The sequence below is a fragment of the Gordionus sp. m RMFG-2023 genome, chromosome 4 (genome assembly GCF_954871325.1).
Source record: "Gordionus sp. m RMFG-2023 chromosome 4, tfGorSpeb1-WG-v2, whole genome shotgun sequence".
Lineage (NCBI taxonomy): Eukaryota > Metazoa > Nematomorpha > Gordioida > Chordodea > Parachordodidae > Gordionus > Gordionus sp. m RMFG-2023.
In genome coordinates, this window is record NC_088778.1 from 10,554,723 (window position 1) to 10,580,238 (window position 25,516).

Consider the following 25,516-nt stretch of genomic DNA (forward strand, 5'->3'; position numbering starts at 1 on the left):
TTTATCATTTTGGCAAAATGAAATTAGTTATTTTCTGATAAAATTTGCATTAAGACGCGTTCGGCCCTAAAAATTTTTTCTTTAAGATGCGTCCGGGTTTGCGCTCCTATTCGTTCCAATAAATCAGTCTCCGAAATGGTTCATTTTTAAGACGTGTCTTTTAAACGGGTCCGTTACCAAAAGAAAAAAAATACTGAAACAAGACAATTCTCTGAATATTCACTTGGGAAGGATAGACAAAAATTACTTTTATATATATAAACTTAATTATTATAGAAGAATTTATATATATATATATATGGTGAATTCCATATCAAATCAACCAAGGTTTCAACTCGACCCCCTTCAATTTTTCTTATATTTTGTATACTGGTTGTATATACTATAACTAAGAAAAAAATGAAATTTTACCTTCCAAAACTATTTATCCGCTAAGATATGGCCGTTAAAGCGCGGAAAAATGGTACATTTTTGACAAAAAGCACCTCATTTATTTTCAAATATCTCGAGAAATAAATAAGTTAGAAAAATAATTTAAATTTTATTTTGTAGCTTAATAAAAGTTCTTTAAAATGAAATAAAAATTAATATGATAAGCATTTTATTAATATCGAAAACCAGATGTGTAAAACCGGAAATGGCCATAGAAAAAAAAGGTTTTTTTTTCTGTAGATAGATACCACACTGCTTTATATATGTACAAAATTTTAGACTGGGATCAACATGGGTTTAGGAGTTATCACTCTTTATATGGCTAAAAACAAATTGAACATTAATATCATCATATTTTAATTTAATGAATAGTTATGAAATAATGTTAATTTAAAAATTATGTCTAAATGATAGGCCCTTACTTTTTTTTATCTTTATCAAAATTTTTGAGAAGTGGCTGGAATAATGAGCTTTGTTTAACACTTTTTAAATTTTGTCTCAAAGTTATTTGACAAAATAATTCTAAACATATTTATAACTTTATTTGCCTCAAATTGCATTACATATAATACAATCAAAAATTTATAATTAAAATATATCATATATTATAATCATCCAAGGAATTTTAATAAATTATGACTTGTTTTCGTCTAGGGGAATAAAAGCTTGGAACTCTGTGTTTCAGAAATTCTCTTTCTCCAAAAATCTGCTTTCAAGATGACTTTCTATGTTCATATATTCATTATTGCTCACAAATATATAATTTACCCCATAGATATTATTTCTCGCATAGTTAAATAAATACATTGTTGTCAATATGTGATGTTCATATGGACGTTGCAAGCTTGCTCGAGCTGCTAACCTTTTAGTAACAGCCCCCAAAATGTCGCATGGGCTTTTCTTTGTGCGGTTTTAAAAAATGTCACTCAGCCTTTATCCCAAAATCATTTTCATGATTGTAGAGATTAATGAAATCTTTTATTTTTATATAGGTTACTGCTCCATTAGAAAAATAATAAATTTTAGCCACTCTATTAAATCTTTCCTTCAAAAATACTATTAATTTTTAAAATAAATAAAATGCACATGCGTTGTGCTTTAAACAATCTGCTGATATAACCACTAAATTTACATGTTTTATTATGTTGTTCTCAAGGTAATAAATTATAAAAGAGTTGATAGTGGCTTGATGCTTGATTATTGGTCTGATTAAATCCTTGTGCATGGTTCTGCACTACAAATGCATAGTTTTCTGAAAAGTCTGCAATAACTAAGAATTCGCCAAAATTTAAATTGAATTTTAAAAAATTTCGAATTAATGATTATCGTGAAGCTATAATAAATGAGGAATCAAATTGTTTAATTATTCAATTAAATAATCTACAAATTTATCAGCGGATTTTGTCAGTGTTTTGAGAGTAGTTCGATCAACTGCTATCAATTGTTTGAATGTTTTATAATCTATAGAATTCTCGTCAAATAATATATTAAGCCTTTCTTTTAATAATATATGGGGGAAAATTTATTGTTTGAATTTCAATTTTGGTAGATTATTTTATGCTAAATAAAATATTTAAGATTATTTTGTCAAGTAATTTTAATTAGAGATCTCCAAAGTTAGGCCCGGCCCGCCCGAACGGGCTTCGGGCCAGGCTCGGGCCTAATTCTTTTTAAAATAATCGGGTTCGGGCCGGGCCTATTTTTAAAAGAATTTCGGGCTGGGTCGGGTCGGACCTTGGAAATTTTATTAAATATATCTAAATTTATCAATTTTATATTGAATTTTTTATGTAAAATAAAAATTTTTGATTTAATTTATTGAAACTAAACGCTATATAACATATGTCTTTTATTTTAGTAATTATAAAAATTAATTTCTATATTTAAATAAATTCGGGCCTGGCCGGGCCGGTAAATTTTTTTAAAATAAATTTCGGGCCAGGCCGGCAAAACTTTTTTAAAAAATTTCGGATTCAGGCCGGGCTGGCAAAACTTTTTTTAAAAAAATTTCGGGCCGGGCCTGGCTTGAAAAATTAGGCCCGATGCAGATCACTAATTTTAATTTCGAAATAAAATTTAACTAAAGTTTGAAACAGCTCATTATCCCAGCCACCTCTCAAAATTTTTTTGATAAAGATAAAAAAAAGTAAGGCCTATCATTTAGACATAATTTTTAAATTAACATTATTCCTTAACTATTCATTAAATTAAAATATGATGATATTAATGTTAAATTTGTTCAATTTTAGCCATATAAAGAGTGATAACTCCTAAACCCATGTTGATTCCAGTCTAGGACTTTGTACAAATATAAAGCAGTGTGATATCTATCTACAGAAAGAAAATTTTGAAAAAAAACACCTTTTTTTTCTATGGCCATTTTCGGTTTTACACATCCGGTTTTCGATATTAATAAAATGTCCATCATATTTATTTTTATGTCATTTTAAAGAACTTTTATTAAGCTACAAAATAAAATGTAAATTATATTTCTAACATAATTATTTCTCGAGATATTTGAAAATAAATGAGATGCATTCAAAAATGTACCATTTTTCCGCGCTTTAAATGGCCATATCTTAGCGGGTAAACAGTGTTGGAAGGTAAAAAATTTTTTTTCTTAGTTATGGTATATACTACCAGTATACAAAATTTAAGAAAAATTGAAGAGGTCGGGTTGAAAATCGACTTTTTTTGTTGATTTGATATGGATTTCACCATATATTAATTTTAGGATATAAATTAAGAGGTGTTTTTTTCCCAAAGAGATGTTTTTTCTTAAGAGCTGATTTATCTTACCCCAGTTTTACCGGCCTTTGGTCGAATTACATTGATTTTTTGAATAATATTTGTTTTTTTATTATATTGTTACTTTTATATGCCTTTTCTGAAAAAATATTTTTTTCATTTTTGTGGCGAGAGTACGTGGGGCAGAGGATAATTGTAGTGTATCAATTTATATTTACTTGAAATGATATTTATGAAACTTTGCAAAGTTGCCAATAGAGATTTCGCGTTCTTCATCCCCTGGATATATCTATGACCAACATATAATCATAATTTTGATATATAGATTTCATGACCAATTTACAATATTCGCTCATTTTTTGTAATTTTCTTATAATTGCATTAAACAAAACACATTCTGAAAAAATATCAAAAAATTTGTTGTTTTTGGAAGGGAGGGTGGTAGTGTTGTTAAACGGCTCGATTTGAGCCTATTTTAAAAACGGCTAAGTTAATATTTTATCCAGAAATATATTACGGAGGCCTCAAGCTCTAGGTCATAGATGGTACATGTTTGGACATCTATTAGCTGAGGATCGAGATTTAAGGCAATATTTTTCTGGCTAAAATATTGGATTATAAAATCGACTCAAATCGAGCTGTTTAACACCACTAGAGGGTGGTAAAAATTTATTAGGAGCCCGATCTCCCCTATTACAACTGTTATTTCTTATTAAATATTAACCATTAAAAAAAATATTAGAAAGACTTGCAGTGAGACTAACGATATATGCTCTTTTCTCCCAAAAATATATTATTTATTATTTTAAGTTAAATAACAATTTCGAAAATATATTTACAGCTATTTTTCTTAAAATATATTCTTGAGTTTTTTTTATTTGATTGGATAATTATATTTTTTTACAAAATTACATATAACTATAATAAAAAAAAATCAAATTTTGATATTAAGGAACTTATTTTAGAGCTAATATTTTTTAATAATGTTTGCTTCTCATTTTATTTAGTGTTAGCGTTTTACTTAGGGTCTCGGAAATCTTATAATTTATTAAATCTTTTTCCAGTTATAATTTTCACATTTTAGTCTTCTTTTTTATGAAGGTTATAACTGTTATCTCAAATTGGGAAATCTGAATATAGTAGATCAAAATTAGTTCATTTAATACTAAAGTGATGATGAGTAATATTACAATAAATTAATTATTATTTAGGAGAGAACGGTATAGTCAATGCTTCTGGTTACAAACAGGAGAAGGAAATGCAAATGAAGAAAATGAGGGAAGGCTTGAACATCGTTAGTTCCTATTACTTTAAATATATATAATGATATAGAAAGAAAATGAAAGAAAGAAGGAAGATATATTGTAAATAGTATACAAAAATACAAATTCAACAATCTTATTAAAAAAATAATTTTAATCAATTGGTATTTAAGAAAACTAAATTTCTTACATTTTTATAAATATTCATTGTCGAAAATTTAAAGAAAGAAAAAATCATTTAAAAATAAATATAGGATACCCTGGAGACCGCACCTTTGACGATAGCAAAAGAATATTATACACACGAAGAAATAGTATAGAATCATTATTTGCATAAATAGCTGTTTTAAAAACAATTTGATATCGTATTGTTTGGTCTATTTTTTTAATTATATATTTTGCCGCGTGGACATTTCGCGATTTGGGTAGTCAAGTTAAAATTTTTATAATTGGTGATCATTTACATTTTCCTTATATTTTTGTTATGTGACATTTCGCTAAATTTTACGATTTTGATAGAAAGTTATAATATTTGATAAATGACCACGATATTAACTTAAATCTAACATAAGATTTGGGCCAAGTGTTAGTTATATTTTGTCAGAGATCAATCTCGATTTGGGTGAGTTAATCAGAGACCAGCAGGCTTAGCATGCGGGTCATAAAATTGTATTATTTAATAAATTAGAGCCGAGCTATAATCCCAGACCGTGCCTAAAATAAATTTCGATACTGAACGGTAATAAGTGACTAAAATCTGGGCAAGTTTTGAAAACTGGATATTTTTAAATTCCAAGCTGGGCTTAAAAATGTGAACTTTAACAATTTCGGGACTATCCTTCATAGAAACAGGGGTTTTTTCAAATTTGTTTTAATCTTAAGATCTTGATAATTCGTCCTTTCTGTCTTTGCTACACTTTTTACAAAATGTACAAGTATGTATTATGACAATTTGAAGAAAATTAATAGAAAAACTGTTGAAGTTTGAATATATTATGTAAATAAGAAGATACTATAAATATGTTTTAAAATAAGACAATATAATTATTAAATGTTAATAAAAGGTCTTTGCCTTTTTGTTACAGAAAATACTGTTATAACAGACAATAAATTTTCCTTTTTAAGGGGCAACTGATTTAAATGTCCAAACTCTAAAAATAATGGTTCCACCCAATGTAAGCATTCCCCTTTCTACATTATAAATCATAACACCTAATGATAACAATTCCTTAATCCCTCTTATCATATCAAATGCCTTAAGTCTTAGCAAACTATTCAAATTCAGCTCAGTCCGTGATTAATTTACTTAAAATACCTGATCACACTTGGTCAAATGCATTCTTTGCTCAATCTTTTCACTCACTTTATTAGAATACGGGGTACACTCTGAACAGTTTATAAATAGATGAAAGTATAAAAATTTCCCATTGTCAGAAATCATTAGGGACATTATAAAATAATTAATAAAAAAGTGACTTAAATCATATAGAATTTATTAACATAAAAATAAGAATCTTGAAAAATTGGCAAAAATTAATTAATAATTTTAATTGTAAAACTGCTCCACATTGGGTTTTCCAACAACGACTTGGTAGCTTCTGACTCCGAAGAAGTGTACAAAGAACTTATTGACACATCCTCCAATTGCAAATAGTAATCAGTTTTTTATCTATAAAGACCTCAGTACAGGTAGAAGTATCAGATGCTATCATTTTTTTCTGATAGACTCAGCTGTAGGAACAGATGTCATTAGGCTTATATTTCTTCGTGATCTAATGAATGTATATAATGCCAGCTTATACCTGTTTCAGCAACCTCTCAATGGAGGGCTACCACACAATTTAATCCCTTTGATCTTTGATGAACTAATAGTTTCAAAAATCAAATTGGGGCATTTTACCTATGCTATCAGAAAAGTTTATTGAAACTTATTTGCTAATGTATAAAAGACTCATTCAATAACTGAGGCTACCAAACTGCAAACCACGTGGCCAGAATTATCCTGAAAAACCTGCCATCAGATCATTTATTTATTAAACCTGATATAGCAAATATTTTCAATTCATTAAACCCCAATATTATAATTCAGAGTTTTTAAGGAAAATATCCAGAATTCTTTAACTGCATACAATCAGCTACCATCAATTCTACGTTGCAAAAAACCTAGTTTTATCAGCCCAGGAAATTCAGCAGGGCGAACTTCTAGGTCCATCCTTGTTTTGTTTAGCTATAATCAAGATAATATAAGATGAAAGGATGTCACGCTCCATTGACTCCACATTTGAGCAACGACATAGAGCAGCCTACCAACCTCTGTTCATTATGAACAAGATCGGTTTTGAAAGGTTAGAGGCCTATCCAAACGAAACAATAAGATCATTGACCGACACAGGATTAGGCTCGCAATGGCTATTAAACTGGGGAGGGTGTATAATATATTAACCTTAAATATTAAAAGTGTGGGGCACAAGTTAACGAAAAAGTAAGGCATGAAATAATTTATAGTATCATATATTCTAACAGAGCTCGAACTGCAAGATTTTTTGGTCATTAACAACATCGGCCTGATGGATACACTGATCCCATGGGATATCGACAAACCCATGACTAGTGTTGTTAAACGGCTCGTTTTGAGCCATTTCGAGATTTCGATAATATATGTCTAGACCTTCTATGAGCAGAATCTTCAGACTTGCGTAATATTTTTTCTAGATAAAATATTGAGTTAGCCGTTTTTAAAAATCCTCAAAATGAGCCGTTTAACAACACTACCCATGACCGACATTTCACCTGTATCGACATTTTTTCTCCTTTTCATAGCAATCATCTACTAGGAATTACCAAGGGGACGAAAGGCATAAATTCTCTCATACTCATATGTAAATAACATATTCATCTCAATATATATCAACTTCAAGTTCCTTTGGAAAAGAAGATAAATCTTTTTTCATCTTATAAGTAAAAGGGGCCTGAATGCACAATATTGAGAGCATTTTTCAGGGTTGGCAAGTCGGTAAATTGACCAGTCAAATTCAGTCAATTGACCTGTCAAATACGGTCAAATACTCTAAAAAAAATTAAAGGAAAAATAAAATAAAAATATGTTTAAAAAAGGGAAAAAAGATGTAAATACATGTGATCACAATGTTTGCTTATTTTTTGTGTCCACAATATCAAGAGGAGAACGCACAAGTATGTGATATAATTCAAGAATTAGCTATTTTACAAGATAGTGCTGACCAAAATATTTTAAGTGATATAATTAATTTCAGAAGCAAAAACAGCATGTTTTATATAGCAAATTATGTAGAAAGTAGTAATTTCCAGAAACAATCAATTCCGACCTCTAGTTAATAGATTAAACTTTGTCCACCATGCCCATTAAGAGACTAACAACTAGTTCTACTTCTTCCTTAGAAAGAAATAGGTCGATTAGGGTTAATATTCTTATGAAAATAGAAATCGATTGAAAATCTAAGACATCAGGAAAATTGATTAAAAAATATTAAAGAATGTTAGTTATTGAATGACAATGAATTTAAAAAATTAATATTATAGATTCATTTTACTATTATATTCAAAATAAAGTTAATATTAACTTTAAAAAAACATATATTTGAATTTGACCATATTTGACCGGTCAAATATCGGTCAATTGACCGAAACGTATTTGACCGGTCAAATGCACAACCCTAGCATTTTTAATTAAACAAAATATAAGCTATAAAATAATCCGTTTTAATTTCAAAGATTAACTTTTTTAAATTATCTTATTGGCTAAATATATTTTTAATATTGAGAAATTTGTTTATATTTTAATAACTATGACAAATTTGCTAAAATCCAAGGTTTATGAATCATCAACTTAAATTCGCTAACCTCTACTATATAAATTCAATTATATATATTTTTAAATTTTATTAAATTTAAGGAATGTCTGACTATTTAATTTTTTTTTTGAAAATATAGGCAGAATTTAGGAAAAGGCCTAAAAAGAAAAACAAGAAGTTCCGGCCTAAGTCATCCCATATTATTGATGATGAGTAATAAAATGATATTTAAAAAAAAATTCATTATATAAGGTATAGATTTTTTTGATGGTTTATGAATTTAATTTTAAACTATGTACACTCTCCCTTCATTTTCTACGAAGATATATATAATAGAATTTCTAATTTCTTCTGAAATAATTGTCATTGCATGTATAAGCCTACATTTTCACATATGCCCCAAAAAATAATAAAAACTTTAATTCTGGGTTAAATTTTGATATATTTTTAGCCAAGAACACAATCGCAAAGATAATAGTAACAACAATGATAAAGCATACACAATACATGGTATTGATTTATAATATTAAAATTTTTATTATCAAAAAAATATGTATATTTGAGTAATATAAATATTTATTGGAGTCAAATTCTTAAATCATCAATTGAAAATATGAGATAGATTTTTTAAGATGAAGAGAATTTTCACAAATTTGAGATTCAAATAAGAAGTTTTAAGTTCATATTATTTTTTTTTACCTTACTATTTTCTACCTTTATTTAAACTACACTTTTTTTTATATTCATCGTTCATTCGCAAAAATATATATTTCAGGCCAAGTCATGGATGAAAAAGAAATGTTGAAAATTGTGGATGAAGAGGAAGAGAAAAATAGAATGGAACTTGAAGAGTCGCTTAGAAGGGTCAGACGTAAGGTCGTCGATAATGGGAATTCTGAGCCAGACTTTAGTGATGCAAATGTCATCACACTTAAAGGACCTCATAAAGTTATGATTATAAATTACTTTAAGGTGACTATTTTTTCCTGGAAAAACACTTAAAATAAGATTTTGCTTGTACTTATTGTTTAAAACAAATTATTTAATGCATTCTCGAATATTTATTGTTTGCATATTATAATAATACCCATTATATTATAAAGTGGAAATAAAATAAACGAAAAGGAGATTAATTAGGGCTGGCATAAATCTTCATTTTTTTATAAAAGTAATTTTTTTAATATAAAAAAAATAATTTTAAAATACATGGCCTAAAAAAAATAACCCCATAAAAGATTTATTAATTAAACACATTTATTTTATTGCAGCTAATATCTATTTCCTATGAAATTTATGAATCAACGATTGTTAAACAATATTGAATTGATAAAATGTATTTTATCATAAATAATTATGAATATTTATTATTCGCCCATTTATACAGATTTTAATACTTTTTGATTATAAAATTTATTAGTGTTATCTAACGGCTCTTTTTAGCCGATTTCTAAAAACTGCTTAACTTAGGATTTTAGCCAAAAAATTACCCAGACCTGGAGATTTTTCCCACTGATGACAAAAAATTAGACACCTATCGGCAAAATCAGGGGGTTTACGATATTTTATTTGGCTAAAATCTTGATTTAGCTTTTGTTATAAATCTAGCCATTTACAGAATAGTTTATAATAAAATAAATCCTTAAATTTAAACAATAAAAAAATTTTTTGGATGGGACTATTAAATCAGAAAAATAATTTTTCATTTAACATTATGTAAAATCATTTTTGATAATTAAATTTAGCAATTAATTAGAACTTATTACAAACTTAGTGATTAATGTTTTTATTTATCAAGAAAAATAAAAAATTAATTTTAATCTATTTGATTTAATCATGTTGCCAACCCTAAAATTTATTAGTTAGAATCCATTTTCTTATAACCCTACCTTCAAAACTGCAATTTTAAAAATACTTTCCGTTAATCTATTTTGATGCAACTGACGGCTGATTTTATGCATAAATTTGCTATAATATTATTTTCTTTACTAATATCAAATGATCGAACCGAACAATTTCAATAAAAACAGGTTATGGATATCATAAAAAACGAGCTCTCACAAATCCTCTCAGATGAGGAACACGAATCAACCACTAATATCAATGAAAGGAGTGAACCGGGAAACACTAAAAAGTCTCACATCGTCTTGAACACGACATCAGAGTTTTGTAGGATCCTCGGAAATATACAAGCAAATGCGCTTTCTGACAAAAACGAAGACCAAAATATGGTGAGATTTTTAACAATATTGTAACAAGTTATTTTATTTGAATCTGCCCGAGCTTTCTATTTTATTTTATATAGATTTTAAAACCTCCCCAGCCCTACTTTATTCTCTGATTTTTTTATTGAAATTAAAATATAGAGCAAAATTACTCTCAAATTTAAGTTTGGTTATAATAAAAACTTTACTACTAATAAGAAATTAACAAAAGCTATTCTGATATTGGGGGAGGGGGTGGAATTGATTCTGAAATTTTTGGATGTCACTATTTTAGATGTTAATTTTTTGGATATTGGTCAGGGACATGCAGGCCCGTAAACCGGTTAGGGAGAGTATTGATTCTTAAGGTACTATGCATAGCACATCATAGGTAGCCACTATAAATTTCTCGATATCATCAAATAAACTACTCATACTTGGGTATCTTTTGTTTTTACACGATCAAAATTATAAGGCCTATTTATTTTATTATTTATACCCAGAACGGGGAACCGTTTTTTTAAACATTTTTAGCCCAGACTCTTTCATTAATTTTTCTAAAAAGAGATACAATTTATGGGTGAGGATAAAAATGTTTTAATTAATTTAAAGTGCCTTATAGGTGGTAATTATTAATATAGAAGAATATTACTGTTGCCTTGAGATTGTGTGAGAACAATTTCGATATCAAAATAAAAATTATAACCTTTTGAAGTCCTTAGTGTGATTTTAAAATATATATTTAAAGGTTTATGCAAAATTTTCTATTTTCCCATTAGACCTAGGATGATATAGTTAAACTTATTAAAAACTATACTTTGGGAATGAGGCGCGTTGTCAATGTGTTATATTTTATAAGATTAAACGTTATTTGAATAATATATTTGTCATAAAATGATATATTGTATTTATATTTAATATTATATAAAAGTAAATGTAATTGAATACTTATAGAAGTTAAATTTAATAATTATAAGATAGTATATATAGATAAGAATTTAAAATAATGATACCAATTGTTTTGACTATAAAATTGGCGACGAGATAAAAAAAAAATGTGGTCTTCGGTCAAGTTAAATATTAAATACTAAATAGAATTTGTATATTTATTTTTGTTTTTTTTAAAAAAATATAATAATATTTCTTTTTAGAAATTATAAGTGATATTTCATAAATTACATTAAATCAATTCCAAAAAAGAATGTTCTCATGATGATTATGTAGATTATATTAAATATATTTTGAATGTAAAGAATATTCCTCAAACTGACGCTTGAAAAAATTAATCATAGCATATGGAGGAATAAATATTATAACTGATATAAAAAAAATTACTATTTCCAAGAAAAATTGATGATGTGGTATGGGCAGAGATCTATACAAAATTGCAAAACAACTTTTTAAAGATGAAAAAACTGTTTTGGCATTCAAGAATTGATTTCATTAGATTAAGTCGCGGACCAACAGAATCCGTATTGAGATATTTAAAAAATATAAAGGAATTAGCCCGTAGATGCGAATTTGAAGATAATATAAAATTACGAATTCGTGATCAATTAAACGCTGGATTAAAGATGTCACAACTAGATAAAGAACTAAGTTTAAGATACCCAGATACTAGAGCGAAGGCCAACCGTTAAGCTTAAACAAGGTTATAGAAATGACTTTAGCTAGAAATAAATAATATTACTAAAATAGTTTATAAAATCAAAGAGACGACTAAACATAATGATAATAATAAACGATTAAATCAAAATGATAGTATAAATCGACAGTATAATGATAATCGGCACTATCAAAATGATAATAAACCATATGTAAAAAGAGAACCAGTTTAAGGTTATAATAACTACCACTCAAAAAATAATAATACAAGAAAACCATGCTATTTTTGTAATCGTTTTTATTCGGAATTTCCCAGCGTACGGAAAAACTTGAATGTAAAAAAATAAACCACTTTGCAGTGTGTTATAAAACTAAAGGAAAAGTGTACGGTACTAATTACAATAGTAACGCTGAGGATTCAGATTTCTCGATAAGAAATCTACAAATATGGACAGCACCCAACAATTACAGTATTAATAAACAACCACGAAATTAAAATGGAATATGATACAGGTTAGCAGTAACCATCATTAATGCTATAATATGGAATATAATTGGGAGACCAAAACTTAGAATGGTTAGAGCTCCAACTACATATGGAAACAATACAATAAAAATTATGGGAGAAGCGTATGTAAAAGTTCAATTAAATGATAAAATAAAATAGCTTTCGTTATTAGTTACAAAAACAAATGATGCAGCGCTATTTGGATTTCCGTGAACTATAGAATTTGATATATTGTTACCAACAAATGTAAAAATCAACATGATCAACAATAAATATAATAATAATGATAATGGTAACGTGAATATTGACAAACTATATAAAGAATTCGCTACGATGTTTGATAATAAATTTGGATTAATAAAAAATGTCGAACCAGTAAAACTACAATTGGAAGAAAATACAAAACCAATTGCACTACCAGCTAGAAGAGTACTGTTGTCTTTAAAAGTAGAAATTGAAAATGAATTGAAACGTTTGGATGAAAATAACTTAATAAAGAAAAAAGATCCATGAACAACTAGAGTTACCTGGAGTATTCCACTGGTAGTTAGTGTTGTTAAACGGCTAAGCCGAGTCGGCTTAGCTGCGACTCGAGCCTAGTTTCTAGTCGAAAAAACGACTTTGACTCGAGTCGACTAAATGAGCCGCATTGGTCGGCTCGCTTAGTCGACTCGTGTATTTGACTCGTTGGGTCTGCTCAATTTTTTTGTTTTTTTATAAAATCTGGTAAATTGCTAAATTTTGGGAAACTGATTAATGTGAACAAAACTATAATAAGAATATGTTGTTTTTAAAGTTTTTCGAATTTTTTTGGCATAAATGGGCTAAAATAAGTATTGCTAACATGTTTAAATAAAATTTTAGTGAAGATGTACCCTAGATAAGTGACAATTGTCATAATCGTTGTTTTTAAAGTTTTTCGAATTTTTTTGACGTAAATGGCTAAAATAAGCATTGCTAACATGTTTAAATAAAAATTTAGTGAAGATGTACAGTAGAAAAGTGACAATTGTCATAATCGTTGTTTTTAAAGTTTTTCTAATTTTTTTGACGTAAATGGGCTAAAATAAGCATTGTTAACATGTTTAAATAAAAATTTAGTGAAGATGTACAGTAGAAAAGTGACAATTGTCATAATCGTTGTTTTTGAATTTTTTTGACATAAATGGGATAAAATAAGCATTGTTAACATGTTTAAATAAAAATTTAGTGAAGATGTACCCTAGATACAGGGTTTTCCATTCAAAATAAGAAAATCATAATATTTTTTTAATTTTTTGTCAATTTTTCTTAAACTTTTTTTTAAATTTAGTTATTCCTTTTTAATTTATTTCTAAATTTTTGCGATTTCTTTACCTCTTTTTCTTACTGTATCTTTTCTCAATTTATTTCTAATCTTTTGCGATTTTCTTTACTTTTATTTTTCTTACTATATCTTTTCTCAATTTTTTTTCTTCAATTTATAAATTTAGGGTCATTTTTTTAACATGTGCAAATTTCCGACGTTACTTTTATAATGCATTATGCAGCACTAATTATTTGTATTTAACATGAATATTAAAATTTTATTTAACATGAATATTAAAATTTTTAACGTTGCCCCTATAAATGAATGAATATTGTAAAAAATATAAGACACATTTTATATGATGGTCTGTATCTAGGTCCATTTGAAAATTATCTTTTAACAACTTTACAGTAGTCACTGTTAATCGATTTTCTTTTCAAAGTATATTAAACCAATTTTGCAAAAACTTAGACAGCTCTAATTGGACCATTGCAAAAACGAATCTAGGCTTAAAAAGTAATATATACACTTATGTTCTATTTCTTTTAATCAAAATAAAATTAGAATTTCTTTGTGATAATTATTAATTTTTATATCATTTAACATGAATTTGCGTTTAATTTATATTTTTTCTATTTAAATTCGGACCTAAAAATATAAAATATTATATGCAATTTTTAATTATTCAATAAATTGGCATGTCTTTCTTGCAAGAATTTTTATTTGGTTAATCGAAATATCCCTCAAAAAGCCACGAAATTACCATATTATGAAAACATTAAAATACAAAGCCCATTTAACTCGAGCCACAAATAGTCCTTTATTCACCAATGATATCTCATGAATTAATATTCCAAAAATAAGAATTAGCACCTCAAGTGTATCTCACGCATAAAGTCTCAGCCGAAATTTCCAACCCCCTATTATTAAAATAACTATTCCAAACTCGGAAGAATAAAAAAATATTTCCTATCCAATAAAAAAAAATGATGAGACTTTCAAACTAAGTAATATCTCAACGACTTAGAATTTAGAAGCGTAATATATGTTTTTGTGTTGACATTAGTGATCTGCATCGGGCCTAATTTTTCAAGCCCGACCTGGCCCGATTTTTTTAAACAAATTTAGCCAGTTCAAGCCCGAAATTTTTTTAAAAATTTTTACCGGTCCGGCAATTTATTTAAATATAGAAATTAATTTTTTAAAAAAAATTATAATTACTCAAAATAAAAGATATATGTCATATTAGAGATCTGGGTCAGGTTGGGCCTTGGAAATTTTTTTAAATATATTTAAATTTATCAATTTTATATTGAATTTTTTATGTAAAATAAAAATAATTGATTTTATTTACAGTACTAGACGCCATATAACATATGTCTTTTATTTTAAATAATTATAAAAATTAATTTCTATATTTTAATAAGTTCGGACCGGGCTGGTAAATTTTCTTAAAAAATTTCGGATTCGGGCCGGGCTTGAAAATAGGCCCGATGCAGATCACTATGTCATATGGCATCTAGTTTTTATAGATAAAATCAAATATTTTTATTTTTCATAAAAAATTCAACATAAAATTAATAAATTTAGAAATAATTAAAAAAATTTCTAAGGTCTGACCCGGCCCGAATTTTTTTAAAAATATTAGGCCCGTACTTTTGCAGATCTCTAGTTGACATACGGAATTAGGTTTATTTTGCTTAGTTTAAGATGGCTATAAAAAAGATTTTCTTTGAGCAACCCATTTTTTCTGAATACTCAATATAAATACTTTTTAGCTTAAAATGATAAGTTGATTTTTTTGATTAATCTATGAATAATATTTTTTTTGTTTGCGAAAAGGATACCAAAAAATACGAATCTGATATCGCATCTTCAGATGAAGATGAATCTAAAATCGACAAATTTTTACAAACCACGCAAGAGAAAGTTTCTATAACCCAAGAGCCCGACATTGAAAAAGGACTTGCACAAGCCCTAATTCTCGTTAAAGCGAAAGGTTTTTTCCGTTTAAATTATCGACTGAGTGATAATTATATTAGTGTTGCATTGATAACTAGATTATTTTAAATTTTGAAAATCGAAAATTTTAAGCTATGAATTGTATACAAATGTTTATTTACCCTAATTATAAAATTTTAAAAGGTTACCTGGACAAAGGGGAACAGGACATTGAAATGAGCGCGGAATATTTGGATCTCAAATGTAAGAGGTTTAATATAGAGGACAAACATTTCGATATAGACGATAAATATACCAGAAGGGATAGGTACTCATCTGGCCCGTTAACGGACTTCAAAGTAATAACATAAAATTAATTTTATTATTAATAATACTGATTACATATTTTTTTCTAAAAATACATGTACTTAAAAAATAATGCCATTTTATATTTATTTACGAATTTTGTGTTTTGTTTTCTTCATAATTTTTCCCGGTTTTCCTGCTCATTTACCCTTATATTAGTTTTTTGTATTAGTTAGGTTTAGGGCTGAAGGTTAGGTTTATTTCAAATACTTTTTGGAAAATTTTGTCGCATTTGTTTCTTTGATTAGAATATTTAAATTAGTGATTAATGATAGAGTCTTACAAGAACCAAGCTCGGACTTAAAAAATAATCTTTTCTTCTCTTTTATGAAAATAAAACGATAATTATGATTTCTTTGATATTAGGACAAAGCAATCATTTTTTTGTTTTTAACTTCATAAAAATGCATTTAATTAAAAATTTTCAATACGAAATTCGGTTCGGGATTGGACTCAGGCCTAAAAATAAATAAAATTTTTGGTCCGGCTTCCAACTTATAAATTAATAAAAATTTAATGCCTGCACAGACTGAAAATAATGAATTTTAAGGACTCTAAAAGTCTCTTAAAACATACAATTTATTTTTATACATTTAATGTGAGATGTTCTGTTATGTAAGAAGTATATTGACATCAAAGACATGGCTTTTAAGTCGAATCCTTATTGTATATTGATTATTAGTCATTTGATTACTCTAATCAACATTTAAAAAATAATTGATTTGTATTTAAAATTGGATAGATAATATGATAATCTACGTGTAAACCAAATTTTACATAAGAATCATAATTTTATGACTATTTTGATTTACCTACATTAAATAATTTGAAATTAAAAGGTAAGGGGATGACCTCAATAATCTTGCGGTGTTAGTCCTATTTTTAGCTAGATTTTCTAGTCCTTTGTGACGGACGGAATTAAATTTATCACTATTTTTTAATCATTTTTTAAAGGAGAAAAAAGATTACGTGCCTGATATAAAATTAGATTACATCGACGATGTTGGCAAAATTCTGAATACCAAGGAAGCATTTAGGTACATGTCTCATAAATTTCACGGCAAAGGATCTGGCAAAAAGAAAATAGAAAAACGAAACAAGAAGATTGTGGATGTAAGTCGCCAGCTCCTTCTTTTGATAATATTTTTTTAACGTGTAGTATATTTAGCTATTGTATTGTGAAATATAATATAATCGTTTGAATATTATAGATTTTTTTAATTTTGAATATTTTAAAAATAATTATAAATCTGAAAATATAATTGCCCATTTTGAGAACCATTTACAGAACGGCAATCTTTATTCCTTTTTAAAAATTAAGTATATAAAAATATTTTCTTTATTAAGCAATGTTTTAATTTATATTGGTATTGTGATTTTGAATATTATTAAGTATAATAAAATTTTTTAAATTGTTCTAACTTGATTTTACAGCAACAATAATATAATATATATACAATTTAATATTAAAAGGTTTTACAAAACGTGAAAACTGATCATTCACCAATGAACACTGTCAACTTACTGTTGAATAAGCAAAAAGAAATAAAAGCTCCTTATTTAATTTTAAGCGGTAGAACCACGACACACCACCCAGCGTAATTTTGAATTATATAAATCTTACCTATTAATCAGTCCATAAATGCTTCTTTTTTTAAATATCTATTTTTATTTTTAATGTTTGAAATTAAATTTAATCTTTTAAAAAGAAGATTATACATTTTTTTCTAGTATTATTCATTGCTTTTCTTTTCAAAAAAATTTGATTTCTTTAATTCAATATATTATTATTTATTTTATATTAGACATATGAAATGATATGGATTTTCTGCAAAGCAATACCTGGATCCTAATTATATAATGTGATCATGAAAATATGTCAACTTTATAATATTTATTTTCCATTAAATAATTATATATTGAATTTCATCGATTTATGCAAAATAAACTGTACAAAAATCAAATGAATTATAAATTAAGGTAAGTAACACATTTCCCTAATCAATAAGGAAACCCTAGGAAAATTATTTATAGATATTTACTTAGAGCATCATCAAATATTTTATACACATAGATGTTTCATAACGGGTCCATGGGGATTCGGAATTCTTCGATTTTAATATTTAACGGAGGGTTTTAAAGTTTAAAAAAATCTGATTCTATCAAAAATGCATAAAATACACACATTTCGGATATTTTTGCCATTAACTTATGGATATTTTTTAAATTTATAATATAATATAAATTAAGAACAATTCCGAAGCATACGACGAAATCAGTGTAGGTAATATATATACAAGTTTAAATACATTTCCGGTCCAATCAGAGTTATAAATTCAAAAATTGCCCTAAGTAAATGATTAAATTTGAGAAATTCTTAATCCCCTATGAATTCCATATCCTGTATGACACCCCTAAAAAATTAAAATAAGTGAAGGATATAATTTGTTTATTACATATATAATAGAATTCCAGAAGAATTAGTTATAAAATTACATTATTAGGCCATTAATTACCAAGATATTAAAAACTCGAATTAATTTATTAATTTTTCTCATTTGTATTTTATTAACCCTTCAATACTCCGGTGAAAAAAATGACGTTAGGACTCTGCAAAGAATATGGGTGGTGACGATATGGTGCGGGGTTCGAGTCAGTAAAAATATATTTTATTAACTAACTTTTTCATTTCATACTTCAATTATATACATTTTTTATAGGTCCAAATTAGAATATAAACAAATATAAAAAAGTAAAATAATATATAAAAAAGTAAGGTTACGCCGTTTATAAAATTAGATTATAACAAAATAATAAAAGTTCAAATGCAAAAAACAAAAAATAAGATAAAGGAATAACGCAACATTCTCCCTCTTCTGATAATTTCATCGGAGAAGTCATAGAGAGTTTGTTGTTCAAGTGGTTTATAATTTTGGTAATCAAGTTGTAACACAAATCATCATAACGTTGGCTTGTCCAATCGTTGGTTTGTATAAATCGATTTTGCACGGTGGTTTGTTTAAATCGCAAGCTTGATATTTATATCGTAAATTGTCTCCATTGATCATAGCTTGTTTGATCGTACTCAATTGTTAATTATCATTTTTCCAGTTAAATATTGGAATTTGGAATAAATCAGAATATGTAATTTGGAATAGTTGATCAAATCAAATATATGAATAATATGCACGAATAACATTTTGAATTTCGGAACAATAAAATATGTAATAATATGTAATAAGGAATGATAATTTAAGGAATAAGGAATAAAATCCAAAATAAGGAATGATAAATGATTATTATATTATTTTTTAGGTGTTAAGTTAATCATAGCGTTTTATACTTTTAGCGTTTTATGCGTTTTATATTTTTAGCGTTTTATATTTTTTGCGTTTTACATTTTTTAGCATTTCATATTTTATAAGCGTTTTAATATTTAATTTATTTTTATTTATTTTCAAACTCCGAGGTTAAAATATGCAAATATTATGCACATTTCCCTCTTAAAAAAAAATTTAAATTTCACACCCTAATTTTAATTCAAAAAAAAAAATTCTTCATAAGATAGTTTTGAAAATTCACCACATATATTTAAATATATTTTTCTAAAATGAATGTTTTTTTACATAACTTTTTGTCTTCAAAGCTTTTAATTTCAAAAACTTTTTATCATATTAAGTATTACTTATAAGGGTTATTTGAATCAATCATGTGATTTAAAAATTACATTTTAACATATTTAAAATTAAGTTTTATCTTCTTGTTTAGGATTTTTAATATTTTTAATTATATTTAAGAATTCATCTTTAGGTTTATGTTAATTTACAACAATTGGTCATCATTCAAGAAATCAAAAAATATCAATATTATCCATTATGATTTTACATTTTAGTAATTTTAAAAATTTATAACATGCCTTTATCCTGGCATGAAATTTTAATTTATAATACTTCTTACGTGGATTAGAATAATAAGTAACCATCATTGGTCTCACAAAATAGAATTCATAACCTATCGTTCAACTTCCATATCAGTTCTTCCTAGGTTGTCACATTAGGTTAGGTGCTGGCTATTATATTCCAGTCCAACATCCGGAGCCGGGACACCATAAAGAAAGAAGCTTTTTGCATGAAAGAACGTACTAAGGTTTGATTCTTGGTCATCTCAGTAGTTTAGGTAGTCACAATAGATAAGGTAGTCATAACATCACAATAGATAAGGTAGTCATAATAGGTAGTCATCTCCATAGGTTTAGCACAAGGTAGAGTCATAATAGGTAGTCATCTCCATAGGTTAAGCAATCAACACAATAGGTAGTCATATAAATAGAGTCATCTCAATGGATTAAACAATCGTCACAATAGGTAGTCTAAATAGAGTCATCTCAATGGATTAAGCAATCATCACAATAGGTAGTCATATAAATAGAGTCATCTCAATGGATTAAGCAATCGTCATAGATTAGATGGTCATCTCAGCAGATTAGGTAGTCATCTTTTTCTAGTCCACCACCCAAAGGGCACCATGCAAAGAATATGGGTGGTGACGATATGGTGCGGGGTTCGAGTCAGTAAAAATATATTTTATTAACTAACTTTTTCATTTCATACTTCAATTATATACATTTTTTATAGGTCCAAATTAGAATATAAACAAATATAAAAAAGTAAAATAATATATAAAAAAGTAAGGTTACGCCGTTTATAAAATTAGATTATAACAAAATAATAAAAGTTCAAATGCAAAAAACAAAAAATAAGATAAAGGAATAACGCAACAGACTCTGATGGGGTTTAATAGACCCCAATTCAAATGTATATATCTCTTTTTGTATTTAATATTTTGGTTTAATATTTAGATATAAGATAGAACAAATCTTAAACTTGATAAAATATTTATTTTAATTTATTATGTTTAGATAAAAAATAATGAGGATAATTATAATTTGTGCCAAATTTCCCAAAAAAAGTTTTATTAAATATTAAATTGAAAAAATAATTTATATATCATATCATCATTATAATTCATTTTTGATATATATTCCTCAATATAAAAACAAGATTTACACTAATACATGCAAACGTAAAAAAAATATAGGGCATTGAAATATGTTAATTTTGACTTATCACATAAAGCATTAATATTCTCTGAAATGTTTTTCTATTTTTATCTATTATAATAAATTGTAGCTTAGAGCAAATATAAAAATCAATTTATTTAAATGCATTACAGTTCTCCCCACTATAAATTGAATTCATTATAAAAACATAATGGGGGTTTCGAAACTCTTTTTTTTAAAGTTGTATTTCCATTATGTTCTGCAATGTCCAAATCCTCAGTCATTGTTATGGGTGTTACCTTAGCCTGTACATGAGCTTCCCTCAGTTGGTCGGCATGTTTGTTTTTTTACAATACACTCCGACTCAACATCATACAATATCGCACTTCACCGTTGAACTACTGTCCCTTAATGCTATCCCGCAGTCCTTTCTTTTTTACCCCAGCCTTTTGCTTCTCTTCAAATTCACTGGGCTCAACGTTCCTTCATAATTTTTTTATTTCCATAACGCGTTTTCGGTCCTTTCTCTCGTAGATAATTTCCATTGATCTAACGTCGTCCTGAGCGGCCTTCCGGCAGGAGATTTACCGTTAGTTGCATTTGGAATATTTCGGTATGTAATTAAAACATTCGCTAAATTTAACTGGTCCAGAGTCTCACTTCTCCTTCCAGCATAGAAATGCGTCTTATCGTACGTATATAACGCTCAGCCAAACCATTCGATTTTGGGCTATAAGGGGCCGATATAAAATGTTTTATATTATTTTTAAAAAGAAACGTTTTGAATTCACATCCAGTAAATTGAGTACCGTTATCTGAAACAATGTAACGAGGTAAACCAAATCTAGCGAAATAATTACGCAGATTATTTATTACACTCGTCGAATTAATATGTGTTAAAATTGCAACTTCAACCCATTTGGTGTAAACATCTACGAAAATTAACCAATACTTTCCAGACACGGGGCCTGTCAAATCAATGTGTATTCCGTTCCCAAGGTCAGGTAGGAATATTCCAATTGTATAGCGGTACTTCTCTGGCTCCAGGTCTTCCTTCCTGACAACTCTTGCAGTTTTTGACGAAATCTTCAACATCACGATCAAGATTCGTTCAGAAGACATAGTATCTGCATAAAGATTTCATCCCCACTATTCCAAGATGTCCTTGATGGATAACATTCAAAACCTCTTTTTTTAGGTTATCAGGAATAATGATTCTATCATAAAATAATAGCCCCTCTTCGAATGAAATATTATTTTTAATTAAGATGAATTTTTTTAAACTTTTCGAATAATTATTCATATTATCAATATGCCAAATATTTTTTATTAAATTAATGATATCTTTTAGATTTATATCATTGATCGTTTCACTTATAATTATAACTTTACTTCGAGTGAACAATAAATCTTTTATTAAATTGATCTTTACTTCTCTAATTTCATTTTCAATTTTTTTTTAAACTTTATTAATTTTTTTTCTCTCTACCCCCAAACGGGATAGAGCGTCGGCGCATCTGTTTTGATTACCCGGCCTATGAATTATCTCATAGTCGTAATTAAAAGCTTCGTCGCCCACCGTATTAAACGGTTATTTTATTTAGGTCTCTTTTATCACATAAGATATATTTTAAAGGTTTATGATCTGTAACCAAAATAAAATGTCTTCCATAAATATATTGATGAAACTTCTCGATAGCGAACATGATCGCCGAAGCCTCCCGATCAATGGTGGCGTAATTCTTTTCAGTCAACGAAAGTGTCCTCGACGTGTAAGCAATCGGTTTCTCCTGGCCAGTAAGAAATCGGTGTGCAATAACAGCTCCTAGACCATCTTCGGAAGCGTCACAAGAAATCACGACAGGAATATATGCTGAATAAGGAATTATTGTATCTTCTTTTTATAATATTTTTTTTACTCTATTATATATTTTATCTTCTTTAGCTTACCAAAACCAACTCATATTTTTACTCATTAGTCGGTGTAAGTAAAGGCACACAAATAGAATGTAAATTTTTAATAAACGATTCATGATAATTTACCATTCCCAAAAACGAACATAATTCTTTAACATTAGACGGTGTTTTACCATTTTTTATAGCATTAATCTTATCTTCGGTCGGGTGAATTCCGAATTCATCAATAACATGACCTAAATAAGTAACTGACTTTTCTCCAATTTTAATTTTATCGGTCGTCGTTGTGTCCAGCCTTATCAAATCTTCTTAATACTTCTTCTAGATTAACTATATGATCAAAATTATTCTCGCCTGCAATAATTACATCGTCTAAAAATACACTAACCATAGGAATTCCCTTTAATAGGTTTTGCATAAAGCGTTGAAATATTATTGGAGTAGTCAACCCAAAAGGAATTCTTTGGTATCGGTAATAACCGACATGAGTCGAAATTACTAGAATGTCTCTACATTCTGGACTAACTCCGAATTGTAAAAATGATTCTCTTAAATCTATCGTTGTAAATATATTACCACCCGCGATCCTATTTGCCAGGTCAACGAAAGTTGGTAGTAAATCGTTATCTATAGCTAAATATTTGTTGATTGTTAAAGGAAAATCTCCGCATATCCGCACGGCACCGGATTTCTTTAAAATATTAACCGTTGGCGTAGCCCAAGTAATTGGAGTCTTTGTTGGATCCACCTTCTCGATAACGCCTTTATCTAAAAGTCTGTCCAACTCAGTTTCAACGGTTCAACGCAACGGAAATGGAATTCTTCAATATGGCAGCGCAATTGGCACAGTATTTGGTTGTATCTTGATGACGGCTTCCTGTAATTTTATTTGTCCTAATTTTTTTTAAAAAACTTGCAGAAATTTTGAAACAATAGTATTTAAACTGATCTTTCATATTTATATTATTAATTCGAACTTCTTCAGGAAGTTTTATATCAAATTCTTTAAGAAAGGGCTTTCCAGAAATAAGGGAATTCTCACCCTTAACTACCCAAATAGGTAAAAATTTTGAAATATTTTTTACTTCGACTTTCACTAAACATTTACCCAAAACTTCGATTTTGATATGGTTATATCATATCCTACTAGTTTATAAGCAGGTGATAATGGTGGTTTGCCTATGCGCTCCAGGTAACCTCATCTATCACACTACACGCCGCGCCAGTATCAAATTCCATAGTAAGCTGGAGCCCATTTATCTTCGCGTCGATTGTAGCTTTATTAGCAAAAGACAGGCGAGGTGTCCGTGGTAAAATCATTTGTATAGCATGCGTTCTACACTCTTTCGCTATGTGGTTTGTTTTTCCGCAACTAAGCATATTACTTTTTTTGACTGAAATTAGGTTTAAAACTTGGTTTATATAAATTATGGTTGAATTTGTTAGCATTATAATTATTATTATTATTATTATTTGTTTACGTTATTATAACTATTCTTAAAATAAGTATTTTTGGAACCTTGCATAGGCTTATGTTTAATTATTTTATTAACTTCTGCCAGGGCTTCCTTCTCCAATGAAGACAGCGCGATAGTTCGGCATATTTTGACCGAAGTTCTTTTTCCAGCTCAGGTAACCCTACTCCTAAGATGAAAATATTTCTTAAGAGTTCATCAACCGGCGATTTAAAATTACATAAAGAGCAAATGCTTTTTAATTTGATTGAAAAAAATCGATAATAGCTTCACTGCCTGTTTTTAAAGTATAAAAGTTATTTCTATGTAGAAAAATACTCGAAAAATCTTAAATAATTTTTCTAAATTCTCAAGTAAAATTGCATAATTTATGTTATCTAAGTTATTATGAAAGTAAAATTTTTTAATTTTAATTAAATTATCAGTGCCTTAGGCTAATAATAAATCTTTTTTTTTATTTTGATCAACAATATTTTTTACTTTGAAAATGAGTTCTATATTATATAGGTAATCCCGAATATTTTTTCTTTTATGAATTCAGGAATATGAAATTGAGTAGGTTCTTCAATCTTCAGAGGCATGGTATAATTTTAATCTTTTTATTTAAAATAATTCGTAGTCGTCAAAAATGACTTGAAAATAAATCATCACCAAATGAAATGTTTTCAGAATAATGATGTAAAGTGATTTATTTCATAATAAAATATATATGCTCCAAACATAATTTTTTCCCCATATTTGACAAAAATATATCCTTTTCTCATCTTTAATGCTAGGACACATACTGCACCTTCCTCTTGAGTGGATAAGATTTATATTATGAACTTAGTCTAATATATTTTCATATAGATTCCTTTCCTTCAAAAATCAGGACAATCTGATAA

General features: G+C 27.7%; 1 protein-coding gene across 1 annotated transcript in view; it reads left to right on the plus strand.

The window, feature by feature from the left end:
• The window catches only part of LOC135928223 (U4/U6.U5 tri-snRNP-associated protein 1-like), a 43,927-nt gene extending 25,798 nt beyond the window's left edge, over positions 1-18,129 (plus strand). The window contains exons 10-20 of the mRNA XM_065464616.1: positions 4,392-4,474; positions 4,697-4,756; positions 8,412-8,485; positions 8,724-8,782; positions 9,048-9,220; positions 10,300-10,500; positions 15,717-15,873; positions 16,020-16,174; positions 17,136-17,294; positions 17,655-17,779; positions 17,987-18,129. Coding sequence (XP_065320688.1) covers positions 4,392-4,474; positions 4,697-4,756; positions 8,412-8,485; positions 8,724-8,782; positions 9,048-9,220; positions 10,300-10,500; positions 15,717-15,873; positions 16,020-16,174; positions 17,136-17,294; positions 17,655-17,779; positions 17,987-17,999 — 1,259 coding nt within the window. The 3' untranslated portion in view covers positions 18,000-18,129. The remainder of the gene's footprint in view (positions 1-4,391; positions 4,475-4,696; positions 4,757-8,411; positions 8,486-8,723; positions 8,783-9,047; positions 9,221-10,299; positions 10,501-15,716; positions 15,874-16,019; positions 16,175-17,135; positions 17,295-17,654; positions 17,780-17,986) is intronic.
• The last annotated feature ends 7,387 nt before the right edge of the window (positions 18,130-25,516 follow it).